The 15,464-nt window shown below is 41.5% G+C and overlaps 1 protein-coding gene across 1 annotated transcript in view; it reads right to left on the bottom strand.

The window, feature by feature from the left end:
* Nucleotides 1-625: 625 nt before the first annotated feature.
* LOC134536468 (paired mesoderm homeobox protein 2A-like) overlaps nt 626-15,464 on the bottom strand; it is a 132,561-nt gene continuing 117,722 nt past the window's right edge. The window contains exons 3-4 of the mRNA XM_063376187.1: nt 13,908-14,175; nt 626-888 (exon numbers count right to left, since the gene is read on the bottom strand). Coding sequence (XP_063232257.1) covers nt 626-888; nt 13,908-14,175 — 531 coding nt within the window. The remainder of the gene's footprint in view (nt 889-13,907; nt 14,176-15,464) is intronic.

Genomic DNA, 15,464 nt, shown 5'->3' on the forward strand with positions numbered 1-15,464 from the left:
AGTTATCCGGAGCCCAGCATACAGTAGGCACCTGCTGCGGCGGTGGCATTAGCCGCCAACACGGCCTAGTTCGTAGCGTCGAACATGTAGAAGCGCTCCACCGCACATCAGAGCAGGTGGTTGGAGACAACGTATTTTAGGCTAAGCAGGTATCCGGAGCCCAGCATACAATAGGCACCTGCTGCAGTGGTGGCATGAGCTGCTATCACGACCTAGTTCGTAGCGTCGAACATGCAGAAGCGCTCCACAGCACATCGGAGCAAGTGGTTGGAGACGACGTATTTTAGGCTGAGCTGGTATCCGGACCCCAGCATACAATAGGCACCTGCTGCGGCGGTGGCATTAGCCGCCAGCACGGCTTAGTTCGTAGCATCGAACATGTAGAAGCGCTCTACCGCACATCAGTGCAGGTGGTTGGAGACGACGTATTTGAGGTTGAGCAGGTATCCGGAGCCCAGCAGCGTCGAACATGCAGAAGCGCTTTACCGCACATCAGAGCAGATGGTTGGAGACAACGTATTTTAGGCTGAGCTGGTATCCGGAGCCCAGCTGCTGCGGCGGTGGCATTAGCCACCAGCACGGCCTAGTTCGTAGCGTCGAACGTGCAGAAGCGCTCCACCGCGCCTCAGAACAGGTGGTTGGAGGCGACCTTGTTGAGGCTGAGAGGGTCGCCCGGCCCCAGCAGGTAGCTGGCGGGGCCCCCGCCGGCCGCAGCGGCGCCCAGCAGCGAGGAGAAGGGCGACGCCAGCGCCGCGTGGTGGTGCGACATGGAGTTGAGGTGCTGGTGCTGGTGCTGGTGGTGCGGTGGCGCCTTGCCGAGCAGCGGCGCGGGGCAGGGCTGGGAGGAGGCCAGCACCGACCACTTCGCGGCGTCCTCGCTCAGCTTGGCTAGAACACAGACACAACACTTCGTCTCTTATCTGACTACGGGTACACCCAATCCTTAGCATAGCATAGACCCAGCTACTGTGTTGCTTCTTGGAATACAGTTCAGCTCTACATGAAAATATATTAAAATTTCATAAACCCGTACTGTATGTGGTTGGTCCAGTATTGTTGTCATCAGAAAGCCATTATGCCATGATTGACGACAATTTCTACATTATTGACTAATGTAAACATTGATGAGCTGATTAAGTGATTTTTTTCTCATAAAATTAAGTGTGATCTTTACGAAATTATGTTATATAGATAGCATTAATGTTATGTAATTGCTTGACATATTGATTCCCCCTACAAATTCAGCCATAGACAAAAATAAATCTAATTAGTTCCAGGTGTTCCCGAAATACTCAGAGTTACCAAAGAACACTATACATAACACTCACTTTTGATCTCTTGACATAGCTTTCCCTTAAAACCTCATTATACAAAGTTTTTTTATCTTTTAGGTATATTTAAAATAAATTCTACCTATTGTAACCATTACCGTTAAGCGACTTACGGATAATTTCTATATAGCTTTTCGTTTCATTGTACAGACCCGAAAACCACAGTCAACTCAAACGTTTTGGACACAATAACTGTCGCAATTTTTCACAAATAACTTCCAAACTGATACATAAAATCTAGTAGTGGAAAATCTTGTTCGAGTTCGTTAATGGGCAATATCCGACCAAGGAAGTAGAAATGGGGAAGGTTTTTTGAAGAACGGAAAAAACGCTATAACTCCCATAATATGGAAAATATCCCGTCCTTTCAACGTATTATAACTTGTAGGAGTAATACCAAAATATTTTTTCTAAATAACTTTTTGATACAACCAAACATAACTGCAAGGGGTTGAAAAAACAAGGGTTGGAGGACAAAAATATCATACCTCCCTTCGTAGGCACAACATTGAATTCCTACGAATTATGAATGAATCTAATAATTTTTATCTAAAACTTAAGTGAAAAATGTTTGATTAGACGAACCATTGCTGCAAGGAGTTGGAAAAATAAGGGGTAGAATTTAAAATATTCATAACTACGTTAGTAAGTACACTGTCAGATCCGTTAAAATTGTTTGTAAATCATATGATATTTACCTAAAAAAAATTTTAAAATAATTTTTTTAGTAAATATCATTACTGCAAGGGGAGGAAATAACAAGGGTAGACAGACAAAATGTTAATCCTTTTTTAATAGATGTACTATCGAATCCATTATAATTTATTGTGAAACACCTAATCTTTATCTAAAACCTTTGGCAGAAACAGTTGTTGATGAAACAAACTATTAACGTAAAAACAGGGTTTAAAAATAAAAAAAATTAAATTTCTGGTTTATGCTTCTGTAGTTGTAATCCAAGTAACCTCACGTTATCTTAAATTGACTATTTCGTAACTGCTAACACTGCCGACAACTTCCCACCATAAGTTCAAATTCAATGTCCTTTTTTGACCACCACATGTATCTAACTGTGAGCCAAAGATTTAGACCTTACCAGTCCATCATGAACTGCACACAGCGCCTATAACAGTTGTGATCTCAGTAATGGAGGAATGAACACTCCATTTCCCCAAAGTAGACACTCTTTTTTACTATGCTATTACACACCTGAGATTTCAGTATGGCTCTAGCCTCTTGGCAGTTGCTTTATTAGATCAACCATGGACGACAATGATTTTCACTTTAACCAGTGTGGGGCTTTCTCTGTTGCTTTGGTTATGGCGGCAGCATCTACCAGTGACTCAGTAATTGATTCCAACATTAAGACATCTCCCACAGCTGGGATCTACCTTCTGCTGCCTGTGTACTTTATGTATCGGCATGTCCAACACTTGAAAAATTAAACTAAACAAATAAAGTGCAAAATGGGAAGTTCTCACCAAAGGTTCACAATCGTTAACAGATACAGCGACGAAAAACCTGCAAAGAGTCAGGCTGGTATTACAAGACACAGAAATAAGGTTTTAGGTGTTGAATACGATACACCTGGACCTTATTCTTTCTCTAGTGCACGGTAATACACCGCCAGTCCCTTATTTTTGGGGAACATATTTTGGTGTCCTATCCATTGTTGATCTGTTGCCCAAATTCCGCGCATGCACGGAGCTCACTTTTTTTCGTTGATTTCGTCCAGATGGCGGACCTGCGTCTGGCGTCATAAACTCGTTTATAGTCATTTTTTGTGATCATCGGGGTACGTGCCAAGCGTATTGGTGTGCCGAAGGAATATGTATGGCAGCGAAACTATTCTGGAATACATTCTGCACACTCTAATGGTCACAAGAAATAATCGCATCTTAAAAATCCTTGAGAAAATTAGAAATACAGTTATAATTTTGTGCGATGTTGCTGCTATCTCTAGAATTTTTTTTACATAAACATTTTATCAATGGATGCGAACCGTTCGCTAAAATGCTCAGGGACCATTTTCTAGCCTCGCGAAGGGGACCCGTTTATTAAAACGATTGCCGATAGGTTCCCTCACTGGGATTCGTTTTGGACACGTTCTGGAATACGGCCCAGTGAGTTAGGTTACGGTTGTGTCTCCCAACAAGGTAGTGCTTATTCGCTACCTCACCCGAACGTCTTGGAATACCGGCCTCGCAGTTGTCTGACACTCTACTACATTCGCCACTCCCTTTCCCCCTGTCCATCATCGAGCGCTCCACTCCCGGGTGTTGTATGTACTTTAAGTAGCGCTCCGACGAGTCATCGTCTCGACTTACCCACCGGACTGCACGGAGGTTCCACTTCAATAACAGGTTTCTGTTTTAGAATTCACAGTGTCTCCCGTCTCTAGGTATGGACCGCTTTTGCACGTAACTGTCACGGGGAACGGGAAGGGGGAGGGGGGGAATGTCTGAGAGGGGCTGGAGTGGAGTAATGGCGCGCACTTGGCAGCTGTACGCGCGCGGGGAAAGAATTCAGGCATGTGGCGACGTATGCGCGCGTAGAAAAATTTATCGCCCTCGCTATTTTTTTTTCCTCCCTACCTCTCGAACGACCTCTCGCCGTATGGGGAACAACCCTACCTACCCCCCCCCCCCCCTTAAACCTTCTTCATCGTCACACCACAAAATCGCACACTAATGGGGTGGATTTCATTCCGGTCGCCTCTGTGGTTTCAAAGAGGGAAGGAAAAAAAAACTTCAAGAGGTAATGATTCAGTAGTAATGGCGAGTACTAAAAAAAATAGTCGAAAATGCTTTAATAATTTACGGTCTGAACGGCACCTTAAAAAAATATATGGCGTAACCATGGGTTGTTTAATCAGAAGCTTTCTTCATTTTTTTTTTCGCGTGGTCTGTACTTTCTTAACACCCCAAAACACAATCTTCACAAGCACAACACAGTGTTATACGTTAACAGTTTAAATTTATGTAATTGAATCCAACTAGCTGCAATCGTACAACGCGATAAAGCAGTTTTACACAAGCGTGGTATTGGTGCTAAGCAAAGATCGGCTCTAGTGTATTAATACGTTATCAATTGATAACTTAATTTATTTTATAAGAGAACGTGGATTTAATACTATATTGTGGAGAATATTATAATATTTATGCACCATGTATTTAAGCTATAAACATCACGTCACACTTTCCAAAAAAGGGAGAAATAATAATGATAATATCTGCAAATGTTTTTTCAAAATTTCTGCTGCATTATGGGTTTTATTTTGTGTGTACTGATTTCCTCTTACAGTTACACATTACCAACTATAGCAGCATTTATTTCTTGCAAGATGAATACGATTAAACAAAATAAACGTAGGAATGTATTTAAGTTTGGGTAGACTGTAGCTGGGCCACTATGCTTGTTTTGTGTTGTGTCAATGTTTACCGCCTTTACTCGCCATGTGTAAATTATTTATGACGATAGTAGCTTAGTCTTAGACTTTTACAATCAAACAGTAACTTGCGTCGCCGCAAAAAAAAAAATGGAATGACGTGTTTACAGAGTTATTAAAAGCGCTGTCGTTTAAAGTGATTCTGAAAAGAGTAAATTAGACATTTCCGCCTTGAAACATTTATTATTTATCATATTATGATCTGGTCTTCCTCAATAAAACTGAATATCAAGGAGCTAACGATCACGTGAATTCATGCAAGTGTCTGTGAGGAATGATTCTCGAAAATGTGTGTCTTTTGTGTGAATACTTATGGGAACGAATGCAGTTTGAAACGGTATTTTGTAAACAGTTGTCATTTTATTCTCTCTGCACTGCAAGTGTAAATTTTTATTAGAGTTCAGGCATGATCGTTTCAGTAACTGGTTTGACCAAGGTGGACCACATTTTCTATTGAACCATTGTTTTTAAAAAACGTTTTGAGAACTTTCAGTACAACTAATCGTCGGTTTGATTCATGAACAGTGCGATCAGTTATTTAAGGACTTTATGCAGGTTATTTTTTGTAATTAGGTGTAAAAATAAGAGAACAGTTACTAAATTTCTGGTCATAAATCCATAGCAAAGGTATTAACTGATCTGCCTTACCCAAAGGGTTACAAACACATTCCACGTGTCATACATGTATTTGTTGTGTTTACAACGCAAGTGAATTTAGTTTAATGCTTAATAAGGATTTTTATTACGTTTCAATTACTTCCATATTTAAACGTTTTCTTGGCAAAACCTAATCATATTTCAGACTGCTTTTTAAATACACTTCCGAATTCTTACCTGGGTATTTACGCTTCAGTTGTCCCAGTACCTCCAATAGTTAAATGCATTTGTAAACCATTCCCTGACTAACTTTCCAGTACTAACTGCGCACATTAATAAGCATAACAAAACAAAATAAAGTCAAATTATTGAATATTTGATTGTCTTTTCCATACCTTAAAAATATTATGCTTGAATGAAAAATCAAAATATAAAATATAAAATTATGCGCCAATTTCCGTAATAAATACTCAGTATTATCTCGAAAAACGTATTTCATATATGCAAAAATAAGCATGGTCATTTGTTGAACAAAGCTACAATATCTTCCTTGTTCGTAGTATTACAAACTATTTCTTGGCAACTGGTTTACAAAAGGAATATTTTGTAAAAGTAGAAAAAATGTTGTTTTTTTTCTGTGAGGCGGATGACCTAATCGCGTGGCGCATTCTGCCCTGCTGTTAGCAAATATTGCGATAATTCTTGACGCGGGAGCCAGTGCGCCGCAGTATTAGTCCACCCGCCTCACAGCGGCGTCGTGAGGAAGAAGAAGATCCAGGCGCTGGGCCTGTACCTCTATTAAAAGTAATATTAAAACTTTTTTTTATAAAAATTATATTTTGTGTGTAAACAAGGCGTACAGTATCGATCTCTGTGCTGCAATCAGAGCGCGAGGCAGTCACTGCTTGAAGACCAGGAAGGACTGGCACAGGCGACCAGCTCGCAGCTGGTCGAGCGGGAGGGGGGGGGGGGGGGGGCTGGGGAGGGGAAGACGCGCGGAATAGCGGATGTCACGTGGTATTCAAGGAAGCGTCTGCGGGAAGGGGAAAGCGGGAGGGTGGACAGCGCTTCGCAAAGAGAAGGGGCGCGAGGAGGGAAGTCTCTACGACGACGGTCGTCGTCGTCGTCGATAAAAGCGCGCGAGAAGGGGACGAACCGCGGTGACGTCACGCGATAACGACCAATAAGACGTGGCCGTGGGTCGGTTGCGAAGGGGGCGGGGAGAGGGAGGGTGGGGGGCATGCGCCCGCCAATCCCCGTCCCCGGCGGCGAAGGATGTTTTACCATGGCGTCTACGACCTGTGGGAGGAGAGAAAAAAAAATGGGTGAGGGGGTCGCACTCACCATTAAGGTCCTTCTGCACGCTCACGCCTCATGCGGCCTTCGTCCTTATGACACACATGCGTAAATCATGTGCGAGACAGTAGGTAGTAAATATAATTTCATGAAGGCCTGGTGTCACATTCTTTTACAGTGAAATATTTAGATCATGCAACCCGTATTTTGTAGTGAGGGATTAAGTTTTTTATAATGTTGGAACATTAAGGCTTTTAGACAACGAGGTCCTTACAGACATGCACATAAAGAACAGAATAAGATATATCGAGTTTGAAATAAGCCGTGATTTCTGGGAACCACTCAGCATCAAAATCAAAACGGTTTTCCAGGAATTTCGGACTCGGTTGGACCATTTAATTCATTCGGATTTGAAGATACTTATGATATCGTTGACGTGCTTTTTAAATGGGATATTTTACCTGCATTGCATTTTACCTAAGACTTTCGTGTGGCATTACAGGTTAGGATTTCGCGAATGTTTTGTCTGTAAGACACCAGGAACAATATCATAACATTTATACTACTCCGTCAATCTGCAATTATTTACACGTAGATTAAACAAAAAAGTTTAAAAAAATCAGCAACTGAAAAAAAAATCTGGGTTAGGATCTTTCGGAACATGGCCATAATTTTTTAAAGTGAATCCGTCGTGTAAATAGAAAGTTCGAAAATAGACCGGGCAACGTAGTACCTTTTTGAAATCATTACAAACTGTTCTTTCTTCTAATAATATTTTCTTGTAATTCCGTTTATATGGATTCCCCATATGCCTTGAAATTGTAATTTTTTTTCACACTTTTCTTCGTCATTTCGCCTCACAGTTGTTACATTGTAAATTAAAAATTTTTTTTTTAAACATAGTTATAGTTAATTATTTTCTGCTCAAAATGAATTTTATTAGATTCAAATAGGTTAACGCGTGTGTACAATATCTGCTCCTAAAGTACACGAGTCCCCTGGAATTGAACGTTTGGAAAACTTGCCTATTACTCGCAATGATCTGTAAATACACAAAAAATTGGTTGTCTGTAAAGTCGGTTTACGGACGATAGTTTATGAAATGATTGCATACTTTTATGAATAAAATTTAATCATTTTTATTGAATTATCACTATTTTGTATGGATACAAAGAAGGAGTGAAATGAAATCTACAATTTAATTGATAAGTTTACTTTTATTTGCACTCATTAATTCAAATATGTTTATAACTTTAACGAACAGATTATTTTAACTATAACTTTTATGCATGTTTGCTATTTAACTTCTTCCAATCTGTGTTATTCTGTTAAGGATAGGACGATGATAGGAAAAGTAGGAAACGAACGGGAGTGTTTCAAGTTTAATGTGCCTCGAAAAAGTCAAATGGATGGTTGTTCCAATCGAGTGGAAGAGAGATAGATGCGGCGCAAGCGTACAATGAGCGTAACGGGACAATGAGTCATCCGTTTTCGTGCGTGCAGCCGGCGTTCATCGATTTATTAGACGTTGTCACGTCAAAATTGTTTATATTGGCGCATGCGCAAACACTTACCCTACTACGTTTCAGAGTGAGTCTGAATTAGACCAACAGACTTCTGTTGCACATTCACCACGTAAAAGTATGTTTCACACGTTTATAGGACTTATGGTCTTAAGTGCTTCCCGAGACTGGTATACGCCTTTGAAATTGAAGCTAAACCGGTCATTTATTTTAAACACAGGGCCAGCGCCTGGATCTCCCTCTCCCTCACGACGCCGCTGTGAGGCGGGTGGACTAATAGCACGGCGCATTATGCCCCACTATTCGCACTACTTGCGATGAGTCGTTGCGTAAGCCAGTGCGCCGAGATACTAGTCCACCCGCCTCACAGCGGCGTCGTGAGGGAGAGGGAGATCCAGGCGCTGGCCCTGTAACTTTATTCACTGGCGGCTGACTTCTTCGAAGAAGGCATCGAGAAGCTTGTGTCACGATATTACAAATCTCTCAATCGTTTTGGCGTTTATGTGGAAAAATAAGTAAGACCCTGCCGAACGTTTGGTAGTAAAATTATAATGTTATGTAAATTTGTCTTTTTTATATAGCAACTCGAAGGTTGAATAAAAATCCCTAAGTATAGGCCTATACGTTTGTTTTTCAACCTATTTTTATGTGATGAACATATAGCTGAAGTTAGCCGGTCAAATTCAGAGTAATCCTGAATATACTAAGCCCAAACTATAGTTTACAACGTTTCAAAAATATATCCTTATCTTCGTTACACTCCCCTTTTCAGACTCGCAGCTCGATTTATAAGGCGTATTAACGAAAAAACATATTTTATTCACTGAGCAATCATTTCAGTCTCCTTGCTGGCTTGCTGACGAAAGGTATGATACCCCTACACGAAATAATTCTTTCCACATTTAAAGTATTTTTTTTTGAGAGTGCATGATGGCTGGGCGGGGAGAACAGAAGAAATAATAGGGTTTAAGACGAGAGTTGTGGGTTTCGAATTTGACACGACTTCGACCTATCGAGCGCACTGGGCTGGTGCACAATCGATTCGGAAAACCTGCTAATAAAATCAGATATCCTGTCGCCTTCAGCCTCTGTGCGTAATCGAATAACGTAATTTCCAAATAAAGAAGTGGTTTCAGATCATTTTTAAAGAAATAAAAAGGTGGAAGGGGGGAGGGAGAGATTTATACATCACACGGAGTGTACATGCTTGTAGCTTACATGTGTAGTCTACATACAGAGCCGTTTAATTGTGGTACCATAAACGACTTTGGTTCTATGGTGTTGTGTTTTAGCATGGTTATGAATAAATTCTGAAAACTATACAACCACAGTTAATCGTTTGTAAATTCGTTTCAAGAAACGTAAAGGCCAATGAAATTAGTCCATAATATTGTGTGGTACAAAGTTTTGAATTGACCATTTGTATATATTCTTTGTCATAGAAATGTATATTTTATGCATGTCACTCGTAACTATTAAATAGTTCCCCTCCTTAAATCCTAGAAATCTGGTGGTTTTTTTTTATGTTTTAGAAAAAAAAATTATAAATTGGTCCGGGAACCATAATAAAAGACACAATATTTACTGTCGCTAACAAGGGTATAATTATTACTCAGAAGTAGGGTTCAGCATGTTATAAGGAAATATATGTTAACATGTAAATATTTATTTTGGAAGTCAAAAGTTCTAAGATTTAATTGACACTTTTATAACTGCACACAAACAAAACCTCATCCCTCTAATTAAAAAGCTTCAGCATCACGTGGCACCTGTGAGACTATGCTTGTCTGTAAATACGGAAAAGTCAGGATTAAGGAATTCACAAGCTTGTAATAAACCTTGTGAGTTTACAAATGTCCGAACTTCATCGAACACCGATCAGAGTGATTTAGTCAGAAAAAAAGGAGGGGGGGGGGGGACAAAGTGAGTGGGGTCAATAGCATAGAGGTTGGTTTTGTATTCAAAGCCATCACCAGGTCGTGGCTAGGGAAGGGAAATGCACGGTGATATTGCAGTGGATTTTAATCACCTTCCGCAAGGAAGAGTTGAAGGGGCAAACACAAAAAACCCAGAAGTGAACATCGCGAAGGAAATGTGATAAAACCTCCGCGCATAGTCGTATCACGTCAGAACCAACAGATCACACCCGGCAAGGGGTAACAGGTGCGAAACGTCACTTCTTGCGGCTAAGGGAGAAATTATACTTTTTTTCCCCAGGAGGAGGAAAAAACAAAAAAAAAGACACGGGGAAGATTGAGACTGTCCGTGCCTACTACCATCCATCACGTGAAAGAACGGTAAAGGAAAAGGGGTAGGGGACAAAATTGCGCCTTCGCTTTCTCCGGGTTCTGTTTTGATGTACTGCCACGCCCCTCCATCACCTCCCACACTCCTCCCACAGCCTGGAGTGGCCTGCATCAAACAACGCTTATCGACGATGCCTCATATTTCTGTGACGGGAGGGGTTTTTGTGCGGTTGGGTTTCGGAGGATGGGAATCCGGAGTTCCTTTTTTAGATATAATCTTTGGACATCTCTTTCCTCCAGACGTGACCACGACTTGTGCGCAATCTGACGGACACATGCCAGACCTAAAAAAAAAGGAAAGATTTTTCCCGCCGGCTACTGACCACCGTGAAACCCTCACCCCCTCCCTTCACTGTCTCTCTCTCTCTCTTAAGTCAGAAGATCACACAACCCCTCTCCCTCTAGCTCTCTTTCTCTGCCCTTCACTTGGGGCGGGGAGACCCGAACGAGGGCTATACATCTGGCGGGTGCCCGCCCCCCACCCCCCTCCCCCCAGCCAAAACCAAACCCCCTTCTCCTACCCCCGGGGCACTTGACGTTTAATCTAGAAAATTGCTCGCCGCCGGTCGTATATATCCATTACTGTCGACTCTTTAGGTCGGCGCTTCTTGCGCGGGCGGGGCGGTGGTGTGGGAGACTGGGAGGGGGGAGGGGGGAGGCATTGTGCGCGCGCAGCTGGGGCACGCGGCTACACATCTCATTTCCTCTGAAGATGACGAGAGCCCGGAAGGCGAAACGTCGCGCTGGTCCTACGTCGACCACGAGGAGTGAACATTTACCGCAAAGCGGAGTGTTGGAAGAAGGGGGGGGGGGAGGTTGAATCGCCTGGTGAACCATACACGCACGGGGGGGGGGGGGGGGAATTTTCGTACGAAAAGCGCGCATTACATCCGTGTGGAGATTAAGTTGTTTGGTGCGTCTTTCTTTCTCTCTCTCTCTCTCGCACACACACATACTCTCTTACTGTATTATATTAGTTGTGCACGTCTGCCGCGGTGGATGTCAGACGTGTGACGTAGAAGATGCATAATTTGACACGCTAAAAATATCTCAGAGCTACAGAAATCCGCGCCTAACTGGAAAACAACAAAAAATATATATTTTTTTCTACTTTCTCAAAATAATTACGCAAAAAAAAAGAAATAATATTTTTTTAACCAAGAAATTTGTTGGTCTCTCTGAAATTTGTACTGATATAAAACTTATAATAACTGAACAAAAAGGTTATTTGATAATTCTCTCCAAGCAAACTGTAACACCTAAACTATACCGCTACATACCATTAACGTAATTTATATGAAAAACCAAATATTTTGTAGTATTTTGTTCTATATTTCAATTTATAAACCTTGTCAAATATGTCTTAGATATTATGCAAACTATTGGACACGATTTGTTATTGTACTTTTTTTCAATAATTTGGCTACTACTTTCTTGTTCATTTAATTTCTAATTAGATCAGTAAAATGTTTCTCCACCTTTTAGTCTTCTCAACAATTGGCCCTGGATTTTAATCCTTAGAGATTTAATTAGTACACTATTGATTAAAATAAATTCTTGATGAAATTATATCTAGTTTAGAATTTTCCCACCGAAATTTTAAAGTTGATCAGATTTGAAGTAATGAAAGAGTTAAATTAGATGTTCGCGAAGGATTAAGTAGATACATGGATCAATACCGAATATTTAAAAAAAAATATGTTTTCCAAATTATGTACTGCATGTAGTAACGATAATGTTGATGACACCACATGGATAGAACTGTTCGCGTCTACTTCGAATTTTTATCGTTTGTCGAACTTTAATCTAAAGTACACGGAAGTGTATAAGTAGTCTTTACCATAGGTAAGTGTGTCAAAAACTTAAGACTAATGTTGATAAAAAAAAATGTCAAATTTTTCACTTGTTTAAACTCGCTAGACTCTATCTTAAGTTTGACTCGAGCCACACCAAAATCGCTTACCAAAGAGGTTTATATTTTCCATCAGCAGTTTTGTAGATGCATTTAGCAATTTTGTTTAAAAAAACTACATATGCACTTGTCCTGCTTCTGCTATTAGCTGAAGGTTTGTTTCGAGAAATCTGGGCCAATGAAAAACACTCAACCAAAGATGAATCGAATCTCTCACTGACCAAACACAGACGTCTTACAAGTTAGCGTATAGGATCCTGGAGTCCATCCTGTTGGAAGGAACGTCAGGTGTAAAAAAAAAGGGGGGGGGGGAGTGAATCCCTGGCACCCGGGAACTAAAGAATACAGGTTGAGTTTCGATATTTCTTTGTAATGCATGAGTTTAACCCCTGGTAGAATTACAAAATATAGAGTTTATTGCTAACAGACAAGTTATGTAATACACGCTGTATACATTTACGGCATTTGGTACGAGTAATTTCGTGAATTGTAACGGAAGTCGCATGGAACGGAAATGAGTAACCACCGTGCTGCCATCTAGGACGGAAGGCGTAAAAACCAAAGTTCACAAAGACAAAAAGGAAACTTTATGGTATTAACAGTTTGATGAATTTCAACAAGATGGACAGTAAATTATTTGTCCGAAATCAGGTCCAAGGCCTGGGATTTGGTTTTTTTTTTTTTTGACGTGACAACGTCTAATAAATCGATGAACGCCGGCTGCACGCACGAAAAAGTGTCCCGTTACGCACATTGTCCCGTTACGCTAATAAATTGACTAACAATTATTGTGATTCATATAATTGATGATAGATATTTGATTACAATTTATTTATATGAAAACTTGTTCATAATTATATTTAAACTTTATAGCTAAACGCCAGTTTTTTAAAATTAATTACAAGTCATCTACACGTGAACTGTTTCGTCAACTGTTTATAAAGCGAAGTGAAAAGTTAATGTGGTTTTCATTGCTTATTACAACAACAATTTCGGCAATAAAGGTTTAATTATTCTTGCATTTAAAAAAAACTGATTACAAGTATAATTTCAAGTATTATTTATTCTTTTATTTTTAAAATAAAAATGATTAAATTTTATTCATAAAAGTATGCAATAATTTCATCAATGTTTTTGTTATGACGTTGTCACGTTAAACTATCGTCCGTAAAACCGACTTTACAGACAACCAATTTTTTTTTTGTTCTTATCGAAGCGGTTTGGTCGTGCAGTTGGAGGTAGGGTCGTGTGAGGTCGCGTGAGGTAGTGTGAGGTCGTGTGAGGTCGTGCGAGGTCGTGCGAGGTCGTGTGAGGTCGTGTGAGGTCGTGCGAGGTCGTGCGAGGTCGTGTGAGGTCGTGTGAGGTCGTGTGAGGTCGTGCGAGGTCGTGCGAGGTCGTGCGAGGTCGTGGGAGGTCGTGGGAGGTCGTGCGAGGTCGTGCGAGGTCGTGCGAGGTCGTGCGAGGTCGTGTGAGGTCGTGTGAGGTCGTGCTCACCGCTGCCGTTGACGGGCTTCACGTCGCCGCTGTTTGACGACACGCTGGAAGGCGTGGACACGGGCGTGCCGGGTTTCACGTCCTTGGGGGCGGCCGGCACCGCCGCCCCCGCCGCCTTGCCGCCCCCCGACTCGCTCTTCACGGCCGCCTGCTGGCCGCCTTCCCCGCCGCCCCCGGCGCCGCCGCCGCCGGAGGACTGCGAGGACGCCTTCTGCTGCGCCAGGCGCTCCTGCTTGCGGAACTTGGCCCTGCGGTTCTGGAACCACACCTGCGGGAACACGACCCCGTCTCAGCCCCACGGTGCTGCCATCTGGCCGCCGGTGGCGCGAACCAGAGCTCGCAAAGCCAAAGGGAAACTCTTTGATTAAATCTTTGAATATATATACTGTATAGAAGTCGCCAGCCCAGGTTAAAATTTCTAATACGGTTTTGAGGTAGTTGGTTAATTCACCGCCGCAATCGCCACCATCTCTAGGGCATCGACTTGTGGTGGTCCCTAGCGGACAAGTGTCGAACTCTTCGAACACCCCTTCCCCCCTCCCGTTGAACGAACTTGAGCTGCAGTGAATGATAGGTGGGGGGTGCGGGGAATGACAGCGGGCGACAGTGCTGCACTCTAACGTGTAAATAACAACTAAGACGATACAGGGCGTTACGGCAGCGCACTGCAACGGTGAAGTTCCCAAGCTGCTCATTATACGCTTCTGAAAAACGTAGAGTAAATTCTATCCACTCGCGACTTCTATACAGTATATATATTCAAAGATTAAATTTTTAACAAGATTAGCAGTATTTTTTTTTTTTTTTAAAAATAAAATTCAATGCTGCTGTTTGGTACTATTTTTTTTCCAAGTCATTTTTTTTCCTGCTTTTATTATAAAGTTCAAAAAATTTTTGGTCTGCCACTGAGAGAAAGGTTTGTTTGCCTCAACAAAATATTTGTTTATATATGCCGAAATAAATATATTTTGCTAATTCAAACAAATCTTTTGTAGCAGGAAAGATTCTGTGGATCCAACAAAATGATTTCGTCAACTCAAATGTGTATATTTGGTCAGGCGTGACAAATTATTTTTGTTACTTACCGAGTTTGGTTAAACGAACAAAAAAAAAAATTTGTTCCACCAAGTAAACATTTGTTTCGCCATATATAAATAAATATTTGTTTGATTCAAACAAACCTTTTTCTCTGTGTGCGGATCAAATGATCCAATATTCGACGTAGTTGCCCCGACGTGTGCGGAGACGACTTACCCATGATTCACGTTTAATTCAATGTCCGATTTTAATATCATAAGTGTATTTGCAACATGAGAAAAACATGACTGAAGTTAGATATATGTATTACACATCTCTGGCGGGTACTGAAAAACTCGCTCAATTTTTTTTTGAAGTTACACATCTTTAGGCGCGACAAGGGAGAAATTTCAGTATGCGATCGCGAATCGCGCAAACGGAAATTTAACAGTTCGAGAGTCTGATGCGCATGCTCGTTTCTGCTACGCCCTCGAGCCGAAATCGTCAAGATGGCGGAGCCGCGTGAAGCAACGTGCACCC

The sequence above is a fragment of the Bacillus rossius genome, chromosome 11, assembly GCF_032445375.1.
Source record: "Bacillus rossius redtenbacheri isolate Brsri chromosome 11, Brsri_v3, whole genome shotgun sequence".
In the NCBI taxonomy this organism is placed as follows: Eukaryota; Metazoa; Arthropoda; class Insecta; order Phasmatodea; family Bacillidae; genus Bacillus; species Bacillus rossius.